The following is a 26517-nucleotide window of genomic DNA, read 5'->3' as shown; positions in this document are numbered from 1 at the left end:
AAAAGTTTAATGATGTAATTGTGCTTTTGAAAAAACAAACCAGGACAAAAGTGTCACAATGTTGACATTTCTTTTTCCACGAGTTGACAGTGCTGCTTGTACTTTGTCTCCAGTGGATTTATAATTGCTTTTGTTTAGCATCAGATTACCCCTGAAGGGGACTGGAAATATAACAATTTAAGCAGTATTTAACATTCTATGTTGCACAGACTGTTGAAGTCAAAATTGTTAATGTACATTAATTTCATCAGAATATGGAAGGTAAAATATTACTTTTCATAATATTTACATATTTCATTGCATTTTAATGCTAAATATAATCTCAAAGACAATAGCATGAAATTTGCAGTTGATATGGTAACGTAACTGTCAGCACTTGCCATCATTGCTTTGTAAAACTGAGAGCAACTTCTAGTTACTGCACATGTGCAGTTAAACCTGAGAATCAGATATTGTGATCAGTGATAACTTGCTCCTCTACAACCTGCACTGTTGCTGTCTCCATTGATACAATTAGCACAGTGTTATGACTGAGGCTGAATGAGCACATTATCTTCCTCTAGTCCCAGTACTCCACCGTTGTTTTAAATTACTCTATCCAATTTTCGGTAAAGCCAATTATTTTGTTTTCTGTATTAATTTAGATTAAGTAAATCAATCAGAGCTCTTAACTGAACACAATAATATTAATTTATTATAAAACAAAATATTTTTCACAAAAATGCAGAATTGATTATTGTCCACAGTTTGTGTTATGATAATGTAAATGTTTACCTAAGTAACACAAAACAAACACATACACACATCAGGCAAAGGAAGTCAAAATTTATTTCTCGCTGAAGAAATGCACTTTAAAACAAAAATTCTGGCTAATAAGTAATAGTACTGGAAATCAAAATGGATAAGGTTTCAGATAGCTGTGAGTCTGACATTCTGGCACCCAAAGTCGTATATTGCTGAACACAAGCAGTTGTCACTGGAGACCTTTGCAGGGCCTAGACTTTCAGGAAATACCAATGAACGCTTTCAGAGGTTTCTTATGCATGTGCAGCTGCACCAAGGCTCCAGTTACCTCACTGGACCTATATGTAGGCCCAGAAACAGGTGAACTGAACTGTGAAGCTCTTTTCCTTCAGAAGGCTGGTTGACATTTATTCCTAATAATATCCAAACAGACACTACAACCTGACAGTCCAAAATCCCATTGTAAAAGCAGTCAGTTTTTTTTTTCTGAAGTGAGTTAAAATAAATAAAATCAGAAATTTTCTAGAATCATGTCACCTCCAAGAAATGACTGGTGAGCAAAAGTTACAATCTGTCCTTTCATTGAGCTTTGGAAAAATCCAGGTAACTCCATAATCATTCAAACTGCAGACCAGAAACATATTAAATATGAAGACCTCATAACAAGATTTCACATGAGATTCAGTAATTTTTCCACTCAGTTCTCATTATGAAAGTCATTAAAATGTTAAGCTCTGTTAAATAAGGTGTAATTTTTTTTAAACACGAAAGTATATCATAATTACCAGGAGAAAGTGAGGACTGCAGATGCTGGAGATTAGAGTCAAAAAGTGCGGCGCTAAAGGTCAGGCAGCATCTGAGGAACAGGACAGTCGATATTTCAGGTGTAAGCCCTTCATCAGGAATGTAAGGAGGGATTCCAAGGGGGCTGAGAGATAAATGGGAGGGGATAGGGCTGGGGGGAATGTAGGAAGACAATAGGTAGATGAAGGTGGGGGGTGATGGTGAGAGGTCGTAGGGGAGAGTGGACCGGGTGGGTGGAAGGAAGATGGACAGGTAGGACAGTTCAAGAGAGCGGTGCCGAGTTGGAGGGTTTGATCTGGGATAAGGTAGGTGGAGGGGTGATGAGGAAACTGGTGAAATCCACGTTGATTTCGTGTGGTTGGAGGGTCCCAAGGTGGAAAATGAGGTGTTGGGTTGGGTTCATGTTATTGAATTTCTCGAGAATAGACTTCTGGCAGTATGTAACATGTCTATTTGATCCCACTGTCTTCACAAAGTTTGGCTGCAGGGCCTGTTAGTCTTTTGTGAATACATGACATTCCTCTTCCTCATTTACATCCTGTATCTCCAGTGCAGTTCTGAAATACTCTCTCGTTCTTGTACCTTTCCCATGCCAAAATCGCTGTTCGAATCAATCCTAACACCAGCTCCAGCAAGCTGTATGTTATGTTCAAATGTAAAAGCATAGAATATAGGCCATTTGCCCGTTCTACCATTCAATATGATCAAGGCTGATCATCCAGCTCAGTACCTTGTTCCTGCTTTTGTTCCCCTTCATCCTACGAACTATATCTACATCTCTCTTGAAAGTCTTCAATGTTTTGACCTCATCAGTTTCCTGTGGCAGTGATTTCCACAGGCTCATTATTCTCTGGATGAAGAAATTTCTCCTCATCCCTGTCCTAAAAGACCTACCCTTTATCTTTAGACTGGGACCCCTGGTTCTTGACTCCTCAATCATAAAAGAACATCTTCTCTGCATCTACCCTGTCGATTCCTGGTAGAACCGCGTCTGGGTTTTCATGAGTTCAGGCTGTCTTTAAATCGTGGTAGCTTCTCATGATTTGTGGCCTTGCTTCAGAAACTGGGTTAAATTAGCTGGCAGGAAGATGTTTGTGTGCTGTCTACTTTGGAAGCAATGGGTAAGGTTCAATCAGGAATTCTGATTTTCATGCTCCTGTCAGTGGTTAACCAATTCTGCATTCAATGCACGAAAGAAAGATTTTTATAGAACACTTTTCACATCATCATGATGTCCAAAACCATTTTTACTTCAGTGAAGCATTTTGTCCACAAATAGCAATGAGATAACAATCCAACAGAACAGCATCTCCTCAGTATTTCAGTTCTGGTTGGACCACACTCTCATGATGAACAAGTAAGAATGCTACCATTTTATGTAAAAGTAACAATGTGGTCAAAGAAAAGTATAATGTAAAAAGCCAAACTTCAAACAAGAAAGCGACAAACAACAGGTGTGTCTTTTCTGGAGTATTTTAAAATATACTTTACATTATCAACATAGCCCATAACAAACCCAGTGCTTGTTTTACATAGAAGAGTGACAGATTTGGGACTTTTCCATGTTAATTGATTGAAACTTGCATGACATCTAAATAACATAAACAAAACTGAAGTGGCTGGAAAAACTCAGCAGGAATGGCAACATCTGTGGGAATAAAGCAAAGTTAATGTTTCAAGTTCAACTTTATCAGAACTGCCGTTCAATTGATGGAACCATTTTCAAAAGCTGCACAATAATCTTTTTGCCAGTATTGTCATTATATCCCAGAAATTTGCTTCAGGATTGTAAGAGCTTCTTTAAAAGCAAAATTCATAAACTGAAACTACAGGGTAACTTCCATTCAAATCTTCTTGGCTGGGAATTTATGCCCTAGCTTACAGTTTTACCCATAGCCCTTCTCTGTGTATGTGAGATGAAGATCCATTGAAATGAGTACTGTGGGATTTGCATCAATTTAGGTAAACCAAAAGAAAAGGAAATAGATTAAAACTGCATTACCCTTTTTCAGTTCTCTATATGGGATGAATTTTAAATTGACCTAAACAAGATTTACACAGCTGTTTCATATATTCCAGGCTTCATGCTCTGAAGTTGTAAGAAATTTATTTTTAATATAAGCATTCACATTCCTTAGATTTTAAAAAAAATCCATTTCTAATATTATTGTCATAGGTCATCAAAGTGTAATGACATGACAAGCAACATATGATGCACAGCAAAAACGAATGCAGCATTTCAAAGTGAAACTGGTCACATTTCACTTTGTATAGTTCATCACATAATTATAAAAAGTCAATGAAAGTAAAACCTGCAGTTTCTTCACATCAGTGTTTTTAATGAAATTCTCATGCATCTGAATTCCCTCTAACTATATTAATACAATGCAGAAACTGTATTTTTCTCAGTCTAATTTAAGAGTTTCTGAACGTGTAAACGGCAATTCAGGTGATGGATGATACAAACATTAAAAAAAGTTCAATTTTGTTTGTTGGTTTATTTCTAACACTGAGGTTTAACAGAATTAGAATAAAAATCTGCATAAGACACAACAGATCTCTGGTGATCCATTCCATCATCATCCTGCTATTTTGTAATTCCATTCATTGTACACTTTCCTAAAATGAATCATCACATTTTTAATCACTGATAAATTAACAGCAATGCAGTATTGTGTTTTTTTTTCTGAATCATTAATTGAGATGATTGGACTAATGATCTGGAGACATGATTTCAAATCCCATAATGTTAGTTGTGGAAAATAAGTTCAGTTGATTCAATAAATTTGAATTTTTTTTTAAAATTACCATCAGTAAAGACGACCATGAAATGACTGAATTGCTGTAAAGTCCATCTGACTCACCAATGTCCTTTAAGGGAGAAAATCTTCAGTCCTTAGCCAATGTGACCAATGTATCACTCCAGACCCACAACACTTTGCTTGGATCTCAATTCTGAAATGGTCCAGTAATATGAAAAGGTTGCATCAGCAAAAGATCACATTTAGCTTTGAATTTTGAACTTTACAAATACAATACCAGTACACTCAACTCTGCAAGATCCCTCTCATCTGGAGACATGTGCTAAAATTGGGACAGTTGCCCATCGGATTATCATCAAGTGGCAATCTTTCAATACACATTGGGTAGAATCATAAATGGGCTACATGTACAGGATCACTACAACTCATCGTCTTAATCTTCAGCTTCTTGTCTTACCAAACACTCCAACTAAGCTAGACTTGGATAATTCTTGGTACGGACGTCAGAGCAGGTACCTAGTGATGTCAGCTCACCCGCTGGCTGGGAGGAGCCTCCACGCTGCTCAGCAACAGACATCACCTCATGGTATGATCTCTGGGCACCAGCCACACATACCCAACAGAAACCTGCATCTGGCATTTGCCAATCCCTCACGACCATTATGGCACTTCCCCAATCTGCTTGCAGGCTGCTTAGGCAGCACAGACTTGCATTGCAGAACCCACTGGCCTTGAAAGACTTATTGCACTCCTAGAGTAGGCTACATCTTACAGCAGCTTCTATACTCTCTTAGTTCATACTCACTTAGTGCCTACCTGCATGCTCACTGCATCCATGCCATGCTGTGCCATGCTGGGCAACACATTGGTACTTCAGCCAGAGCCTATTAGTTGTATTGCTGTGTTGATGTTCTCTTTGTTACAGACACATAGAAAGACTGTTTGTCAGTGGGCATCTGTAGGGAGAAGATATCTTGCTGTTTAGCACCCAAAGATGTCAACCTAGCACATAAACCATGTGCCAGTTGCCTGTGAAGCAAACACACTGCACTGAGTGGGTGTTGGTCCTCCATCCAGTCAAGGGATGGCCATTGTCAGTCAGTGATACCGGTCTCATCAATCACAGGTACGGTCCACATTCAGTCTGGTGACTTGACCATGGTCATTTATCTGCTTGGACTGCTCATGGTGAGGTGATATGTACACATCCAGTTCAGGTAGTGGGCAAAGGTTAATCCTGCAGCGCAGGCAGCAGACATTGGATCTGTATCATCAGTCAGGGAGTGACAAAGTCAGTAGTCAGAGGCCTGGTCAGTCAACTCTAGGGTTTGTTCATCAAAATCAGTCAGAGATCTGAGACAAAGGGGAACCTGTAGACTCTGCAGGGTGATGAGTGTGGGTGTGTGGTAAGAGAAACACTGCCAACAGGATGAGGAAGTCAAGGTTTGGGGTTATAAAGAGGAAGTTTGTAGTGGTAGTGATGGTAAGGGGAAACTCCAAGGTGTACAGAAAGTATGCAGAAGAGTATCAGAATCATGTAAGGCTGAAGGGTGTTTTTGGCAGTTACTGCTTCTCTGACCTCCACAAGGGGAGACTAGAGGACCGGGGTGGGCATCATTACAGGAATAATGTTGAGGCGCAAAAGGCAGGGGGGAGAGTTTGAGTCAAAGTTCAATATGGTGGGTCTCCATATGAGGTGGTTTTGGATGGAAATGGCCTCGTCAAGGTATTATGAGGTTAAATGGGTCATGGAGAACTTGGAGCAACCTGGTGACAGGTAGAGCTGTGCTGATGGTGAACTGTGTTCCGTACCATCATTTGCTGTTCTCTAGATGCAAAATGCATATAGAAATTGACCAGGTCAACCCGAGTGATGGACAAAATCAGTATGAGTTTGATGGAAGAAAGTGTGGGATCCACAAGAGGACACTGCAGTGTCAAATCCATGAAGCAGAGATTTGTAAACCTCAGCTACATTTAATTTGCAATCATTTTGTTTCTCATTTGCAATGCATGCAGAGTGAAGAGATCGGGTGATGGTCGAAGGTGATTTGCACCATTCCATTGGTGCTTGAAAATTTAACATGGGCATCTTAATGATGGTAAAGATAGCAGCAATGATATAAGAATAGGCCAAAAGCAAACCAATAATATGTAACTTTCAAGGTTGCAGCAAGAGGATGAGGAAAAGAATATTGGGCAGAGGAAGTTCTCATTGTGCATGACCAAGCTTAGCTGCTTCAGGAACTACAAGGCATACAGCATCTGATTGCCATATAGCAATATAGTTATCCATTCTGATAAGCTGCTATCTTTCTGATATTCATTGAAATCCTCTTGTCTTCATTTGTTAAACCCCTACCTTTTGGTCATCAGCAAATCATTGGCCTCTCATTCCCAGTTTCAAATCCTCCTTCCAGACAAAACAGAAGTGAATCAAGCACTGGCCCAAAAATACACAATTCGCATCATATCTTGAGACCAAGCAACATACATTTATTCAAAATCAGGTTGTTATTTACCTGTTAACTCAACTCCTCATCCTTACGATTACAATTCCTTTGACACACTGAAGCAGATATGATTGGTGGCACGATGGCTCAGTGGTTAGCACTGCTGCCTCACAACACTAGGGACCCAGGATGCAATTCCAGCCTTGGGTGACTGTATGTTTGGAGCTTGCACATTCTCCACGTGTCTGCATGGATTTCCTCCGGGTAATCTGGTTTCCTCCCATAGTCCAAAGATGTGCAGGTAGGTGAATTGGCCATGCTAAATTGTCCATAGTGTTCAGGGATGTGTAGGTTAGGTGCATTAGTCGGGCAAGTGTAGAGTGATGGTGGGGGGAATGGAGCTTGTTGGGATATTCTTCAGAGGGTGGATGTGGGCTTGTTGGGCCAGAATGGCCTGTTTCCACACTGTAGGGATTCTATGATTTTAACATAATAAGCAGCATTTGAGAATGCTGGTTAGATCCCATATGATTTGATTCCCCATCAAGGGCAAGAAAAAGAAAGTCAAGCAGGCTACAAAACAGATTCCAGCCCTCAACCGATTTTGTTTCATGTGGGTTACATTCAGGAAGTGAACTCTTAAGTCTAAGCCTTTTGAAAAGCATTTGAGATGCTGTTACGTGTCATTCGAAAATCCTGACTCACAAACCCCTCAGTATTTCTTGAATTGTCTCTTCAATTTGCCAAATGTGATTTGTCTTTAAGAAATTTGTAATGATCATCCCTTGTTTAGTCTATCCATGTCCAAAGCTCATTTAATTTTACCTCAAATCATAACTTTTTCCAATAACTCAAACTAGGTGACCAGCTCCGCAGCTTCCCAGTATAATCCCTCTCCAGTCCTATGGCACATTTTGGGAAAACCAAACTAACGGTCCCCAGTTCTTTTCACAGCCATTCATTTCAACATCCCGGGATGCATGTCACCAGGGTACAAAAAAGCATATAATTTCATGAGAAAAATTTCCTTTCTGTGGTTAATTTGATCAACTTGGATGAGCACTTTCTGCTCACACACAGATTCAAGTAGTTATCTTGCACATCTTGATGTTGTATTTTGTTTGATAATGCAGTTGTGAAGTATTTTGAGATGTTTTACTCCAGTAAAGGTAATTGAATCCCAACAGTGTGGAAGCAGGCCATTTGGTCCATTAAGTCCACACCAACCCTCCGAAGAGCACTACACCCAAACCCACCCACCCACCCTACCCCTGTAACCCTGCATTCCTATGGCTAATCCACCTAGCTTACACATCCCTGGACAGTATAGGCAATTTAACCTAGCCAATCCAACTAACCGCACATCTTTGGACTGTGGGAGGAAACCGGAGCACCTAGATGAAACCCACACTGACAAGGGGAGAATGCACAAACTCCACACAGACAGTCATCTATGGCTGGATTCAAACCTGGGTCCCTGGTGCTGTAAGGATGCAGTGCTAGCCATTGATCCACCATGTAAGTATTTATATAAATGCTTATTGTTAAGTATAGGTGGCATAGTACCACCACAGTATCATTATTGTTACATCTGCGCTCCTGCAATTATCTCCAGCTTGACAATTACAATATCTAGGTCACAAATGTAAACCATTTAATAAAACATGCATGCTCTGTCTGTCAGAGGTCTTGCTATTTTAAATATTAAAATACCAGTTGCTTCAAATATCTGCAGCACAGAAATGGATTAAATTCAATATATTGTACATATCAACTTTGCTTTTCTGTGCTGTTTATGTGTCTCATCCCTGGAAGGATTCTTTTCCTTTAGAAGGAGACCTTTTTTCCATTAAATGCCATTGATACTTAAAAATCAATGTCAAGACACTAAGGCGATATTAGAGCAGATGACATAAAACTTGGTCAAAAGGTAGATTTTGAGAAGATGAAAAGCAATGTCAAAAGGCAATAGTTCTGGGAAGAAGTCTCAGAATTGAAGGTATCATTGCCAATAGAGATTACTATAAGGCCAAGTCCAAATATCTCAGGGTTGAAAGAGATTACATAGCCAGGAAAGACCAAACCCAAGGAAGGATTTGAAAAATCTTCCACAACATTTTAAAATATTAGAGCAATTGTAAAACAAATTCATGTCATTGTCCAAATATGAATTAAAGGTGCATGCCATCCTGAGAGCATAAAAGAATCTAGCTAATAGTAGTAAGACAGAAATATGCTAGGAAATGCAAATTGACCCAAATGACTAAACACTTTGCATTCAAACAGTAACCAGATCTCACCATAGGATTCAAGAATTTGTTGGATTGGTAACTGTAACATGCACACAGAAAGTTAGAGCAGGGAGTTCATGATATACAAGTCTGTGAGACTCCTGTAGTGCCACTCAACATTACCAGTTCAGAAAATGAACATATGAAACAATGGAGGCTGACTCATGGCAACGTCACTTGGTCCTAGCAATTTTAAAATCATATGTTCCCTTTCTCTCAATCCAATCTTCTTTCCATCTCTTTACTTTCCTTTTTGTACCCCGTTTAATTCAAATTCCTTCTCCATCATTTGCCATTATTTTCACTATCCTTTAATTTTATTGGCGATAGACAGGGGTCAATGCTCCATTTACCTCATTGTGCAGTGATCAAGAACATTTGAAGGAATTTGCAGAGCAAAATTAATCAGAGTTGAAGGGGAGAGGAAAAGATCCAATATACATGACTCTATGACACAGTTAATGCAAAATGCTGCATTCCAGCTAATTCTAGGCCATTATGTCACTGCCTTATCAAGGTGTGTATCAATGTGAATGGTGTATTACGAGAAAAGCAGACAAAGGATAACAAAACATTACTGGTGATTTATGATCACTATCAAATGCAGTTCAGGCAAGAAAGGATATTAAAGTAATACACAATATCAACTTGTATAAACACACACAGTATAAACTGCAATAAATCTACATTATTTTCAAATGTTCACTTCTCTGAGAAATCCCATCAGGAGACCAAATTTTTTTTCAGTACTTCAGTAATGGAGCTAGATTATTACCAGCACACAGAAGTAAAAACTCTCATCTGCATTAACTTTCCTAATTTAATTTCAATGGATGTAATTTAGAGAATTCTGTTATTTATTAGCAAGTATCTACAACATCCTCGAATGGTAATGATATTTGTGGATGCCAAGATGAAGAGGAAGGACAAAGGGGAAATTACTCATTCACCAAGCATTATCCATCAAATGAATAATTTTCTTCTGCTATCTTGGGAAAATTTTATATTGAAGCAGGTTTAAATGCAGGGTCTCAAGCTATGTTGTTTTTCATTTCTCTTGCCCCTGAAGAATCTGAAATTTTACACATTCTTAAGGGACTTTGCCTTAACAGGACTCATAAAATTTGTTTATATTTTACAAAGGTTCCTCCAAACACCTCCTTTAATTAGTTTTGCATGGAATGGTGGGGGAAGAGACAATAGGGATTTGGATCAAATCAAGTAACTTAAAGAAATTACTTTATTGCGTTCAGTGGAATACAATCTTCATAATTGAATGCTAACCGAAAAAAAAGTCAGAAAAAATTTGTTTTAGTTGTTCCTGAGTTTGAAATGGAATCTTCCCAAAATATCTGACATATATTATTATAAAGTGATGCTGCATTTTAATTTCTTGCAACTCTTTTTCTTGCCACCACTCAAAACATAAAGTAATTCAGATTAGTTCTTGTTTGTCAATATCTGTGTTCATTTCAGTGAACCCGCGTTCATTTCTGTAAATTATTCTGTCTGTGCAACTGTTGCATTCTGCAATTCTACGCCAAAAGGTTTGAAGTCCAATTTCAGTCAGAGCAATTAGTTCACTGTGTTGGAGTTGGTGAAGTGCATTATATAACTGTCTTTTTTGACAATCTCAGCATGGCAATGAATGGAGAAAAGGAAATCACCTCATACACTTTGAAGATTTGGCATTATTGACTGTACTATAGAGTATTTTGGACATTTAAAATTAACAAGCCTGTTAAATTTGACTTCTGTGTCAAAAGGAGAAGAACCATAGATTTTAAAGCGCAGTCTGAAGCCATTATGTTTACACTGACTGCTTGCTAGAGCAATCCAAAATTCATCTTACTGTCCTGATCTCTCCCCACAGTACAGTATTTTTCAAAATGTTTCCCTTAACACAAATTGTTATTTTTCCCTCAATCATTTTCTGTGGCAAAACATCCCAAAGCCCCAATATCTCTATGTAGAGAAATTTCTTCTAATCACTATTCTCATTCCCGATGAGAAATTTAAATTGATAATTCTTCAGAAATGGTCTCCCCAGCCAAAGCAAGCAGTGTTCCGTGTCAAAACGCTGTACGTAACCAAGGGATTTGTTGATGAATCCACTTTTAAATCTGTTTATTCTTTCAGAAATAATGGTTTTTCACTAACAATTCCTTTCCTGGTATGCCTCATATTCTCACTTCACCCATCAGTTAGTTATTGGCCATACAAATTCTAAACCTACTCTATCGAGACTGCAGTTAAGGAATATCAAGTAATGGAGCTCTCACAAACACTGTCTTCTTAGGACTCCCAGAAAGCTCTTAATAAAGTGCCTCACAGAGGCTTCCTCTTTACAGAATTGGAACATTATGTCTGAGTGGTGGGGGAAAATGGAGTTGAGGTTGACGAGTTGAGGCCATGATCTCGATGAATGGAGGAGCAATCTCAATGGGCTAAGAAGCCTATTTCTACTTCTTTGTTGTATGGTCTTATTGTGACAATTGCACTGGATTGAAATCCAGCTGAACGGACAGTAACTGAGGGAGATAGATTTAGGTCTGCTTGGTGGTCCAGAGCCTTAAGAGTTAGGACCTCACGATTTATTATTTTTACTCATGATCATGATATCAGTGTTGGAGGAATCATCCATAAATTTCTGGTTGATAGAGAATGTGTGTGAAACTCAGGACTATATCATTTTTAAAAAAATTCATTCATGGGATCTCTGGCTCGGCCAGCATTTATTGCACATCCAGCTGTTAAGAGTAAACTATGTTGCTGTAAGTCTGGAGTCACAAATAGGCCAGACCAAGTAAGGATGGCAGTTTCCTTCCCTGAGGCACATTAGTGAACCAGATGGGTTTTCCTGACAATCAACAATGGATTCATGGACATCATTGACCCTTAATTCCAGATCTTTATTAAATTCAATCCACCCTGGTGAGATTCTAACCTGGGTGCCAGAAAATTACCTCAGTCCCTGGTTTAACAATCCAGTGATAATATCATTCGGTCATCATCTCCCCTTTGCTAATCTGTAACATACTCACCTAAATAAGATGCAAGATTAGATTTATGACTGGAAAGTAATGCGTTACCAAGAGAGTTATTGTGCAAGGTTAGATGAATATTTAAGACATGTACATACTTCAGCAAAAGATTTTTGAAAAGCCAGCAGAGTAATGGTTCTCCCTCTCCCGGTAAGTTACATGGATTTTTGATGAGCTGGTAAAAAGGACCACAGTTGTGTTGGAGAAGCAGATGCAGCCAGCACTGGGAGCAAATGATCTGACCAGAAATTTATCAAGCACAGACATCTCCACATTTGCCCATCAACTTTGAACAACACCACCATACCTCTGCAAACTACATAAAAGCTAAATACTGTTGATTGCAATTCTGAAACAAATGCAGAGAATGCTGGAGAGACTCAGTAAGTGTGGCAGCAGTAAGTGAACAGAGAAACAGAGTTAATACTTTGGGACTGGAACGAGTCTGCTTTAGAAAATTCTGAAACTACAACTTCTACAAACTAAGCCCGGGACAGTAGAAACAATCAGCAATTAATCAGAAGGGAGTTAATCAGCCCTTTAAATAGTGCTACTAGCATTTGCAAAGTGGCGGGAGAGGATTGAGTAAGGGATTTGAACTTCTCAAATATTAATTTGGATAGACAAAGTGTGAAAGGTTTAGCAGGTGTGGAATTCTGAAAATGTGTCCAGGACAGCTTTTAAGCCAGTGTGTAAAAAGGCCATGAACAGACAGGGCAACGCTGGACCTCATGGCTGATTTGATCATTTTCAACTCCAGTATCCTGTCCTTTCCACATAACCCTTAACTTTCTCACTGATTAAAAATATGTCAGTCTCAGCCTTGAACATACTTAAAGCCCCAACCTTAAAAAAAAAGGACCAGAAATAAATGTTCTGAATTGGGAGAAGGCTGATTTCAATATGACGGGGCAGGGCCTAGCCAAAGTGGACTAGGAGCAGCTACATTGGAACAGTGATAGTCTTTCAAAAAGGAAATAGTGAAGGCGCAGGTCTAGTCTGTTACTGCAAAGGTGAAGTTGTAGATCTAAAGTTCCAGAGAACGTTCAGTATTGAAGAATGTAGAGGATTGGCTATGGAACAAAAGGATAGTTTATGATAGACATTGAGGGCTCAGAACACCTGGAGTCCTAAAGGCATATGGAAAGTGCAGAGGCTTAATTTAAAAAATAAATTAGGAAAGTTAAAAGGAGGCATGAAAAATCCCTGGTGGGAAAATAAAGGAAAATCCAAAGATATAACTAAATCAGGGACAAAAGGATAATCAGGAAAAGAATGGGACCTAGTGACAAACTGCATGTGGAGCCAGAACATATTTTTAAACAAGAACTTTACATCTATATTCATGACAGAGAAGAACAGTGTCTGGGTAAAAATCAGGGAAGTTGACTGTAATGCTTCTGAACAAATTACAGTTGGGATGAAGAAGATAGTAACAGTTTTAGCCAGCTTAAAATTGGAAAAGTCACAAGGTACAAGGCTTTCACAAGGAAGGCAAGGGAAGAGATTGCAAGGGCCCTGATATTCATTTTCAAATCCTCTCTGGACACAGAGAGGTGCCAGTGGACTGCGGCACAGCTAATGTGGTACCAGTAATAAAGGAGAGCAATAGGAATAAACCAGGGACCAATAGGTCAGTGAGTAGGGAACTGAATAGAAAAATGAGTAAAGGACAGTATTAATCTCCACTTGGCAAGAAAAGAGTTAATTTTTCTGTCTGTCCATCTTCCTTCCCACCTATCCACTCCACCCTCCGCTCCAACCTATCACCAACACCCTATCACCTTCATCTACCTATCACCTTCCAAGCTACTTTCCCCCAGCCCCACCCCCTTCCCATTTCTCTCTCAGCCCCCTTGTGCCCCCTCCTCACACTTGCCTGATGAAGGGCTTAAGCCTGAAATGTTGACTCTCCAGCTCCTCAATGCCACCTTACCTGCTGTGCTTTTCCAGCGCCACTCTTTTTGACTCTTACTCAAGGATAGTCAGCATGGCTTTGACAGGAAGAGATGTCACAGGTTAGGAAAGTTAAAAGGGGGCATGAATAATATGTCACAGGTTTGATTGAGTTTTTTGAGAAGATGCCTTAATGTGCGAATGAGGGTAGCACAATGGATATAGTGTACATATACTTTGGTAAAGCTTTTAGCAAGGTCTCATATGAGAGACTAGTCAAGAAGATTAGAACCAGAGCAATTTGGCAAATTCAGATCCAAAATTGGTTAGTCGCAGGAGGCAGAGAATGATGGCCAAAGGAGGATTTTGCAGCATTTTATGACTAGCATCCACTATCCAGAGGATTTGAAAATGAATAGTGCTGGGTCCCTTGCTGTATGTTGTGTACATAATGACCTACACATGAAAGAAAGTTTCTTTATCAGTATTTTGGCAGGTGACACAAAAATTGATAAATCGTGACGAGGAAAGGTTTAGACTACAGAACAATATTGATTGGCTAATCAGCTGGGCAGAACAATGGTAAATGGGATTTAATCCTATAAAGTGTGAGGTGGTGCATTTTGGGAGGACTAACAAGGCAAGGGGGTGCATGGTCAATGGTAGGAACTACAGAGAATTAGAGAGGCTTTGGTGTGCGTATCTTTGAAGCCAACATGACAGATGCATAAGTTGGTTAAGAAGACAGATGAGGTATTTATCTTTATTAGTCAAGGCATTGAATACAAGAGCAGGAAGGTTATGATGGAATTATATACAATGTAATTTCGACCACAGTCAGAGGACTATGTGCGATTCTGCTTGCCACACAATAGGAAGGATGTGATTGCACTAGAGAGGATGTACAGAAGATTCACTAGGATATTGCCTGGGCTGTAGCAGGTCAGCTATGAGAAAGGCTGGGGATTTCTTTTGAGCAAAGAAGGCTGTGGGGGAAGGCGAGGAGGAGGCTGATTGAGGTGTACAAAATTATGAGGAGCATTGATCAGGTCAACAGAAAGAAGTTTTTCCCTAACTGAGCTTCTCCAGTGTTTTCTGTTTTTTTTTCAGATGTCCAGTCCCTGCAGGTTTTTGTTTTATTCCAGTATTACTGACAGCTGGGATTATAATAATAGCAATGTGACTGACAGTCAACAAGGTAAAACATATTTTCGCAAAACATATGTAAAACTTCCAGTAATAAATTTATGTTCTTAATTAAAATCAAATTGGATAAATGCAAATAAGTAAAACTAAAATAAACCATTTCAAGTTGACAATTCCCACAAGAAAGTTTTTATCAGTGTGATGCATTGTCTAATGGAATATATTATAAAACAGTCATACATTTCCTTGGTGCGAAGCAAAATCTGTCAAATTCTAACAAGGAGGTCACTGTAATGCTGCACGGACATCCATTTCACAGTCTCCTGAGGGTCTGGACATACATGGGATTTCTGTTAAAAACCCTGACACAGTAAGACCCTCAGTATTGCCTGACAACTTTACTCCCTATAACCTTCCAGGATTGGGATTTCGCGTTGGATATTTTGGAGAATTCATACTTACTTATCCAGGTAGTCATCCACGAAATATTAGATAGTAAAATCCCAGTTAAACTCAACTGACCACCCCAATCACTCAGACTAACCCCTGAGTCCCCTGAAGGTACCCCAACTCTCCCTCTGGTCCCTAACTTTCCACTGATCTTCCACTTCTATCCCAATCCAGACACGTCACTTCCTGCCCCAACACCAACCCCCAACTCCCCTGACATTCCACTAAACTTGATCCCCAACTCTCTCCCTTCCAAGATGGCAGCAGAGTAGGAGGTTGAGGGGGTGCTGAGCCTGGACCTCGTCTGCTCTCATCAGCTTCCTTTGTCTTCTTTTTACTTTTGGTCTTTTTTATCTTCATTTTCATTTAGGCCTGGAGAGTGGTGGGTGAAGGAGGAAGTCTCCGGCAGCAACACGGGAATGAGCCAGGAATGCCTTCAGTCCAGCACAGGGTATACTGCTAAGTGAGAAGCAGGTCCCGGGCTGACTCTCCAGGCTAGGCCAAGGCTCCAGGTCCATTGCCACGCCTGAATGTCTGAAGGAGGAGAAAGGTAGTCTTGTCCTGGTGTGGCGCTCTTGTTCCAGCTGTTCCTTCAGGGTATTCCATCGTTTCTTAATCTGCTTTCCCCAAACCCAGGAGCTGTCAGTTGAACTATGAAGAACTTTGTTTTAACTTTACTTTTCTTTATTATTATGCAGACTTCTGTCATTGAAGTAAGCACTGCGGTGGAGAGTTATGAAACTTTTCACTACATTTTTAATATAAAAGTACATGTGGCAATACATTTCCTATCCTCTGATCTCCAACACTGTTACCCCAACTACCTCCCAAAAGCCCAATAACCCACCTGACCCTCCAATACCCTTCCAATGACCCCAGACCCATCTATCCATCACTGAATTTCCCCAGAACCCACCTGAACTAATCCGGCCTGACCTCACTACCTGACCTTCCAATACCATACACATCTCACCACCTAACCTACCTGCCACCCTATCCTCTTGCCCACTTAACCCACCCTACCCTTTTTTTATACACTTACGCCTCCCATCCTACCCACTTACGTACTCATACACCGACACACACGCGCGCGCACACACACACACACACACACACACACTGAAACGCTGAGAAATTCTCCAATATTTAAAATTAATTCACCAAAATAAAGCAGCCAGTGCAATAATAAAAAGGCACAGCTTCACAATCAGACACGTGTTGAATGAAACACAAAATTTGGTTTTCAAACTTGCAGCTGAGAAATTAATACCAAAGTCTAGATTAGAGTGGTGCTGGAAAAGCACAACAGGTCAGGCAGCATCTGAGGAGCAGGAAACTCGACATTTCGGGCAAAAGCCCTTCATTTTTGATGAAGGGCTTTTGCTTGAAACGTCGATTTTCCTGTTCTTTGGTTGCTGCTTGACCTGCTGTGCTTTTCCAGCACCATTCTAATCTAGACTCTGATTTCCAGCATCTGCGGTCCTCACTTTTGCCAAATTAATATCAAATCCTCATCAATCCAACTATGTGCCTACTCACCAGATTAACCCATGTTATGTATCAAAATCAAGTTTAAGAGCAAATCACTGCAAAGGCTGGAATCTATACTGAAAACAACAAATGCTATTAATCACAGCAGGTCAGGCAGCATCCATGGAGAGAGAGAGAGAGAGCACGCTAATGTTTTGAGTTTAGATGACTCTTCATCAGAGCTGAAGCTCTAATGGAGAGTCACCGAGACTCAAAACACCTCTTCAAATTCCCTCCTAATATTTTTGCAAATGCCCCATCACCTGGAATGTCGAGCAGTCAATCCTGCCCCAACTCTCAGTCAGGTTTCAGCTGCAATATCAGTGCAGTCTGTACGTCAGTGAGGATACTCTAATCCAATTGCGACCGCTTGCAGTTAATTGGATAAAAGAAAAAAGCTGCTGCAGTTCCCTCAATCCAGCTGAATTTAAAAACAACAAGGAGCAAAGAACAACACAGCACAGGATCAGGCCCTTCTGCCCTCCAACCCTATGCTGACACACTTTGCTCTTCCATATAAAAATGATCTTTACTTACTGGACCCATATCCTTCTATTCCCTTCCTAGTCATGTATTCAAATTTGTGGAATTCGAATGAACATCTGCGTAACATATCTGTAAAACTATATATGGCTGTTGACTCTGTGGACCTGATCTGCATATACTGTCTCCAAAACATAATAAATGTCTAAGCTAGTTTATGTTGTGAAACTGTAATAATTTCCAGAAGTTTTTCCATTAGATCTTACTTGGTAAATGTACAGCAGCTTTCTTCTTGATCTTTGCCCTTTGTCTGCCTTTGTATATAAATTATCTTTAAACTCCTGGCAGAATTGTGAAACTCAAACAGAATTGTTCGCTGATTTTTTAAAATGTTTTGTGAACAAATGCTTCCAAGTGCTGATGTTGTGTGGCTTAGAGGAGAACTTGCAGGTGCTGGTGTTCACTTTTATGTCCTTTACCTTCTCACCCGTAGAAGTTGAAGGTTTGGAAGGTGCTTTTAGATGAACCTTGGAAACTTGCCACAGTGCATCTTGTAAATATTGCACAATGTGCATCTTCAGTGGAGGGAATAAGCGTTTAAAGTGGTATTAGTCAAGCAGAATACCAGCTATGGGACTTCATTATATTCTGTCTGGCAAATTCGGTAAAATAATTAAACAGTGAACACAGTATTTGTATATGATGTTATGGCTCATGATCTGCAACTGTCACACTATGATATTTGGATTAGTCCTAATAATATAAATATGAGATATAGGTAACTTAGTGCTGAAACGTTCAATGAACTTTGGCGACAGCTCCTTGTATTTGAATGTGTGCACCATAATCATAGGCACTTGCATGTCTGGGCCAAAGCAAAGCACGACAGCATGCTTCATTCAGCATGTAATGCTGCAAGAGGACAGAGCTCAGTAAGATGGAGATCAGGAGCTTTATACCATTAAGTCAAAAGTCATAGTACAGCAACGACATCATGAGCGTGTCCCTTAAAGTTGGATCTCAAATCTGCTGTGTGCCATTACACAACAGTAAAAAGATCCTCCACCTCTTAAAAATATTAAGGCTGACTAGAAAATAATCAAATACTGGATTAGTGGTGCTGGAAGAGCACAGGGCTTTTGCCCGAAACGACGATTTCGCTGCTCCTTGGATGCTGCCTGAACTGCTGTGTTCTTCCAGCACCACTAATCCAGTATTTGGTTTTCAGCATCTGCAGTTATTGTTTTTACCTAGAAAATAATCAAGTTTGGTTTTGCATGCTCTGGAGAAATCAGGTTTTATAAACGATTGAAGGACAACAAACCAGCTAAGAACTGCTTTCAGCATCAAAGTCAGTTTTCTATAGCAAGATCACTCTTGGTGGGTTCTTTCAAGAGAACAGCTCATTTCCACACACCTGACCAGACTTTATCCCCATCCTTATTTCCATATGTTGGGCCATGGATTTACAATGAACTGGTCCATGCTTATGGGTGAAATACTGCAGATTTGGCCTTTTAAAGGTTCAGTACAATTTTGGTGAGGTCTCATTCTGTGCAAGGAGGCTGTTTCTCACAACAGCCAAACCAAAATTGATCATTAAGAAGAGAGTTTGAAAGCTGGCATCGGGCAGTGGGTACGTTTGTGGGACAAGCAAAAGCATTCCTGCTGAAAGATGATTCAAACCATTTTCTGGATTAGCCTCTGGCAGCGCCTTCAAGAGAATATTCCAGCTATTTTTCTGCAGTAGTACCTGGCGTATTTCAGGTGGCCAATGTGTGTGCTTACTGTAGATTCGCATTCAATGAGTTGTCCAAGTGAAGCACGGTGGCACAGTGGTTAGCACTGCTGCCTCACAGCGCCTGAGACCCGGGTTCAATTCCCGCCTCAGGCGACTGACTGTGTGGAGTTTGTACGTTCTCCCCGTGTCTGCGTGGGTTTCCTCCGGGTGCTCCGGTTTCCTCCCACAGTCCAAAGATGTGCAGGCCAGGTGAATTGGCTATGCTCAATTGCCCATAGTGTTAGGTAAGAGGTAGATGTAGATGTAGGGGTATGGGTGGGTTACGCTTTGGTGGGGCGGTGTGGACTTGTTGGGCCAAAGGGCCTGTTTCCACACTGTAAGTAATCTAATCTAATCTGAAGCCTTAGGTGCTACATTCCTGCTGCTGTCCCACTGTCAGCCAATTATTATCCACAATGGAAAAAGGCTGATCTGCATCTGAAAAGCATCTTCAACGCCTTCCATAATGAAGTATCAGGCCCCTGTGCTGTTGATTCACTAGGCTGTACTTCTGTAAGATAAAATCAGCCACAGATGTACTGGGTAGATTTTAAGAATAGTAAACAAATAAACAGTGTAGACAATGCAAAGGTTTCTTTTTTAACCTTCAACATTTATGTTTTCTCATTCATTAACAGAACAGAATGTCTCTGAAGTGATGTTGCATTGAACTGTGTCTCAGAAGAATTGCACAATAGAAACTGTGGTGAAATATTGTAAATATAAACTGCGTTTGCTAATCTTATTGCCAGGTCTGAGGTTTGTTCATTCTTTATTAGGAAATTGTTCAAACTAACTTTTTCTGCAGTTTAAAATGAGACGCCATCTTTCTAACAAAAGTCAAGTAGGCTCCGTGAAGGTCTATCACTTAAGTTAACAAATGATCCATTGTTTCAAATACAGAAAAGTTGTACAAACAATGTTATCAATAATGCTAACTATCACAAACATTTCCCTAATGTCCCCAGGAATACTAAATAAATTTAGAGCATACTATCAGGATATCATTTGAAAATATAAACATTTTGTTCTACAGATTTTGATAATTAACCAAGTCAGTTTGACAAACAAAATCCTACTCTAAATACACAATGTTTAAAGACAACTGTCATACTCAACTGAAGCTACTAAATTCAAACTTCTTAACTATTTACTTAAAGCTGACAAATAAACTGAATTGCACCCAACAAAATTAAAACAGATACAATAGTAGCAATAAAACAAAGAAATGCGGAGGGTGGAGATCTGAAACAAAAACAGAAATGAATCTGATTCAATCCTCTCCCTCTCAAACTATAGAGTGAATTCTATCACATTATGGTCATTGGTCCCTTGAGGTTCCTTCACCTTCAGCACCCTAATCATGTCTGCCTCATTACACATTACTAAATCCAAAATTACTGTTCCCTATTGGGGTCTATCACAAGCTGCTCAAAAACCCACCTCATAGACAGTTCATGAATTTCTTTCCTTGAGATCTGCTGCAAACCTGATTTTTCCCAGTTCGCCGGCATATTAAAGATGTTGTGATTATAATATTGGTGCCTTTCTTGCATGGTTTTTCTACCTCCTGTTTATTTTCTTCCCCACATCCTGACTATTGCTAGAAGAATGTGCACAATTCCCGGTGTGGCCTTTTCTCCTTTTAGCATGAACATTTCGCGTCCGGTTCTGATGAACCGTCACTGGACTTGAAACATTAATCTGCTTCCTTCCCACAGATGCTGCGAGACCTGCTGAGTGTCACCAGCAGTTTATGCTTTTGTTTCATAATTGCTTAAATCCAGACACTTTGGCACCTTTAAGACTGTTTAAACCAGTAAGACCAGTTACTTGTAAGCAGCTGGCCTATTAACCAATTTACTAGAAGAAATGCAAATTCTTTGAAAAGGTCGCAAAGACAGAATCCTAAAATGTTAATTCAAATGCCCAAATTAATAGTGTTAAAATCTTACAGTAGAGAGTGTTCATTGGTTTCACATTTGTACTGGGAGGTGGGGGGGGAGAGAGGGGGTGGAGTTACAAGATCAAAGACTGGAAAAGGAGAAGGATGTCTTTACGAATTCATGCATATTTACTGTGCAGGGGCCATGCATTTGAATTTTACAACATAGTCATAGAGACCCTTCAGTCCAATGCGTCCATGCCAACCATGAGCAATTCAGTCAAGAACTTAAAGTGCCTTGACATCCACGCTGACAGAAATTAAATTCTGCTTTCCATATCGGGATACTGATCATGATAGGTCTGAGCAGTCTGCTGAAGAGGAATAGAATATGTTAAACAATAAATATTAGAACAGTGAAACATGAAAATAAATAAAGGGTACTTTTCCTGCACATCAATAGCATTTGAACAAGTTATTCATTTAGGCCTTCCATGAATTAAACAGAATACTAAAGTATTAAGCAAATTGCTCATGAAAGCAGCAACTAACTTTGGCTTACTCTGCTTGTGACAAAAAACAAAGATGATAAGTCAAGTGATAAGTAATGAGAAGGAAAATCTAAAAATGCTGGATATCTCAATCAAGAGGTCTAAAATGCCAAAAATAACAAAAAAAAACACATCAATTGGTAACAATCAAGCAACCTCATCTTTCAGTTTGAACTTTTATCAGAAATGGAAACTGGAAAATACAGTGTCTTCATGTTTGGGGCTCAAAATGTGGGAGAAGCAACAATGGGAGAAATGTGTTTGGAATGTTCATCTTAGAACGGCTACAGAACATAAAGATGTCATCCAATGCATCATGATTCTGCCATTCTCTGGAAGAGAAATTAAGTTAGTCCCAACTCTCTTCTTTTCACTGTAATCGTCTTTTCGCTTCAGGTGATTATTTAGGGTTGAATGGTCAAATATGGTTAGCTCAAAATAAAAGCAAAGTACTACACATGGTGGACATTTGAAATAAAACCGGTAAGTGCTGGAAATATTTCTTGAACAGGAGTCATACTGGACTCGAAACTTTAACTCTGTTTCTTCCTCCAAAAAATGCTGCGGGACCTGCCAATTTTCTCCAAACTTTTCTGTGATTCAAAGTTCCAGCATTGGCAATAATTTGATTTTACTTGAGACAGTTTGATTCTTGATGAGTGGGGGAATGGAATGTTATGGGGAAATGGCAGGAAAATGGATGTGAGGAGTGTTGAATCAGCCATGATGCTGGCAGCATAGGCTCGAGGGGCCAAACAGCCTACTCCTGTTCCCTTTTTTAGGATTGTATGAAGATTAGTTTAACAAGTGAAAGCTGCTCAGTGGTACAAAAGGATTGCCAATAAGATGTGCCACACATCTCCAGCACTCCTGCTTCCAAACAAATGGTCAATATTTGTACTGCACACTTTGGAAAGCTGAGAATCTTGGTTGGAAGCTATGTGCTGGCATTGGCCTCTGGCGATCAGACGCAGTTCTTGTATCTATCACCAGAGGGCAGCGCTGAATGCTCCACGCCGCCTATGCCCCTCAGCGGCGTGCCCCGCAGCGTGCCGCGGGCTTAGGTGTCCGGGCTCCCAGCCGTCCCGTCAGACGTCAGCCTCCGGGTAGTTCCCAACACCCCGCACCAAAGGTCCCGGGCCGGCGGCGACATGGCGTTGACAGAGTCGGGGGTGAACGCGCTGCAAAACGCCATGAAGTTGGCGAGAGCCGCGATCCAGTTGGACACGGAGAGCAGGCAGAAGGTAAGAGGAAGTCAGGTGGAGGCCCGTGTCCGGGGCTGGGGGAGGCGAGGCCTAGACAGAGCGGGAGCCGGAGTGAATCCCCGGGCTCGAGTTGGTGTGAGGGCCGGGGACCGGGGGCCTGGGGCGGGCTCGGCCGCTGCAGCATCAACCCCGTTCCCCAGCCCCCAGCCCCCAGCCCCATCCCCGGGAAGAAGCTCAAAGATTTAATGTCTCTTCATCCTTTTAATCTTTAATATTAGAAAGCCGAGACTTTAGAACACAATCCATATTTAAATTGTCAGCCCTAACTGCACCAAAGTTGACATCTTTGTATAATTTTATGTGGCGATGACCAGTGTTCGGCTTATTTTTTTTAAAAAAGAGAAGCAATGGATTAATGTTGGTCATGTTGGCCTCCCCCCCCCCCAGTGACAGGTCTTCTCTCTCCCCCCCCCCCCCCCCCGTGACAGGTCTTCTCCCCCCCCCCCGTGACAGGTCTTCTCCCGCCCCCCCCCCCCAGTGACAGGTCTTCTCCCCCCCCCCCCCCGTGACAGGTCTTCTCCCGCCCCCCCCCCCCCCCCCCCCGTGACAGGTCTTCTTCCCCCCCCCCCCCCCCCCCCCCCCCGTGACAGGTCTTCTTCCCCCCCTGGGGAATGTGGATGCTCAATGGACAAACCCAGGGAAGTCTGTTGGCTGAGTTCAGTTCAAGTGCCTGCACTGGCTCCATGAGGTCTCCTGTCTTTCCCACATATCCCTGCACACTGTTATTATCCAAAAGAAAATCCAATGACCCCCCCCACCACACCACACCCCCCACCCACACACACACCCCCCCCCCCCCCCCCCCACACACACACACACACACACACACACACACTTAAATGTGTCAATCAAACTGGTCTCCATCACATTTCCATACCCTCAGAACTTGCTGCGTGGGAACATTCTCTCTCTCACATCACTCTCACTCTGTGACTGGTAGATCTTGAGCAATGACTGTTTTGACGATTTAATCTCAACCGACGTACGTCTTCACAGGTGCTGCTTCTTGAAGCTACGGTAACCCTGTAAATTCTCCAGAATGCTTGGGACCGTGACACTTGTGGATTTTGCAACCTACTAGATAATCAATTAGGGTAGAATTCTGCAGCTCGAGAATGTGAATCTGAACACAGTGTAGATATAAACATTTACCTGACACACTGCACTTTGATAAAACATATAGCAGTTAAAACAAGTTCAAAATATTGTAATTTATATCTTCAAGATAATTTACTAAAAAAAATGCCAAGAGTTGCTAGGATCTGCTGAAACAAATTCTGGACAAGTGAATTTTCTGAATAGTATGTTTCCAGAGTGGAGAGGTTACATCTGCAGTATTTTTCTTTTATTATCTTTAGTTGAAGAATGAGACATCATAGGTAACTGGACTGAAATATGAAATGTACTTAAGATCCAGTGGTACACTTTTGGTGCTCTTACTTTTGGGTGGCACGGTGGCACAGTGGTTAGCACTGCTGCCTCACAGCGCCAGAGACCCGGGTTCAATTCCCGCCTCAGGCGACTGACTGTGTGGAGTTTGCACGTTCTCCCCGTGTCTGCGTGGGTTTCCTCCGGATGCTCCGTTCCCTCCCACAGTCCAAAGATGTGCAGGTCAGGTGAATTGGCCATGCCAAATTGTCCGTAGTGTTAGGTAAGGGGTAAATGTAGGGGTATGGGTGGGTTGCGCTTCGGCGGGGCGGTGTGGACTTGTTGGGCCGAAGGGCCTGTTTCCACACTGTAAGTAATCTAATCTTACTTTTATATTTCCATTATAGTTTCCTGTGTCCTTACTTATAACGGAAATTGCCTATGTCAACTTATCACTCCGTAAAGATCAAAAAAATTCTTGAAATGTTCAATAACTTCACTACCCATTCCATGAATATTAATGTTAACATTACTAAAGTAAACGTTTCCAAATCTCTGTTCCTGAAAGATTAACACCTGTTCTCTCCACAGAAACTCTGTCTTGTGATCTAGAATTTTTAGGATTTTTTTTTCAGATTTGCACCATGTGAGGTCTAATATCTTGTGTTCTATGAGACATTAAACCTTTCCCTCATTGGTGGTAGGCACAGTTCTACTGAGGGAGATTGTGTGTAGAGGTCTTTGGGGTGGAAGTCCAGTTATATTTGCAGTTTGACAAGCTAACATGGCTGCTTTCATTGCAAATATGGGCCAAGAATGGTGTAATGGTCGGAAATTCAGTGCAGATACAAGAATTTTAATATGAATTCAATATGCATGTTTTTAAATGCCAAAATACAAAGGTTTTGAGTTTTGCCAAAATTGAAAAGCAATAATTGACTTTTTTTGAAAAAAGCACAATAATCTGAGTTAGTCCATAGTCAAATAATGCAGAAAACATGAGGTAAAAGAACTAATTTCACAACAGGAGGTAATTTGAAGCAGATTTAGAATCTTTTGACACCTTTGGTCAGAAATAGAGAACTTCTCCTTTAGCATTCCAGATGTTACAGAGCTCACTTGCAGCTGTCTCCAGGGATGCATACAGCATTGTGAAAATTTTAGAAAACTTTGAACTTTAACTTTCAACTAAGAGTAAACCAAATGTTTAAGTGGGAAGATCAGTGACAAATGTAAAGAATTGAAGTAGAATATCTGTTTGTACTCAGAACAGAAGGTTACTGATCATATTCATTACACTTATTATTCAGAATAGGTTCAGAGTGAGATCAGGGACGAGAGGTCCCAGCTCAAGTGAGAATGTAGTTCGGTGAATTCAGTGGCAATGCAGGAACTCGGTGCGGAGGTGCTGTTTGGTTGCTTTTTTTGGTTCATAGATTGTAAGGTTTTTTAACAGGATAAGTTGAATATTGGGGTCTGGGGCCCAACGCAGAAGAATGGCATCACAGATAAACCATAATTTCATTGTTTAGTAATAGATATCAACCTGACTATCAGAATAAAAATAAATTGGAGAAATATTTACAGACCATTAGGAAATTTTCAAAAATCATTAAAATAGATGATTTGATTTATTGTAGTTACGTTCACCTAAGTACAGTGAAAACTTTTGTTTTGCAAGCAGTACAGGCAGATTATAGCAAACAAGGACATATGGATCATAAGATGCCTAGGCTGACTGAGGCATATAAGGTTACAGCTGCACAGGAGGTGCACAGAACAAGGTCAATCTTATTTAAAGTTAGAGAGGTCCATTCAGCAGTCTGATAACTGCAGGGAAGAAGCTGTTCTTGAAAGTGTTGATGTGTGTTAAAGCTTCTGTATCTTCTGCTTGACAGAAGAGGTTGAAAGAGAGCATGACCGAGTTGAGAGGGGTATTTGATGACGTTGGCAATCTTTCTGCAGTCAACAGAAATAGAGCCATGGGAGGTTGGCTTCGGTGTTAGTCTGTGCTGTGCAGACAACTTTCTGCAGTTTCTTACGGTCCTGGGCAGAGCAGTTGCCA

The 26517-nt window shown here is 40.6% G+C and overlaps 1 protein-coding gene across 3 annotated transcripts in view; it reads left to right on the top strand.

The window, feature by feature from the left end:
* The first annotated feature begins 22891 nt into the window (after positions 1-22891).
* Positions 22892-26517, top strand: part of vps9d1 (VPS9 domain containing 1) — a 74181-nt gene continuing 70555 nt past the window's right edge. For 2 of the 3 annotated variants that reach the window (XM_072595973.1, XM_072595974.1), the window contains exon 1: positions 22893-23063. In XM_072595973.1, coding sequence (XP_072452074.1) covers positions 22971-23063 — 93 coding nt within the window. In that variant the 5' untranslated portion in view covers positions 22893-22970. Of the gene's footprint in view, positions 23064-26517 lie in introns of all 3 variants that reach the window. The other variant, XM_072595975.1, reaches the window with a different exon arrangement.

Source organism: Chiloscyllium punctatum, chromosome 26 (genome assembly GCF_047496795.1).
Source record: "Chiloscyllium punctatum isolate Juve2018m chromosome 26, sChiPun1.3, whole genome shotgun sequence".
NCBI classification, from domain to species: Eukaryota; Metazoa; Chordata; class Chondrichthyes; order Orectolobiformes; family Hemiscylliidae; genus Chiloscyllium; species Chiloscyllium punctatum.
Note: the sequence above shows the minus strand (reverse complement) of the source record. Positions and strands in the feature narration are given on the sequence as shown.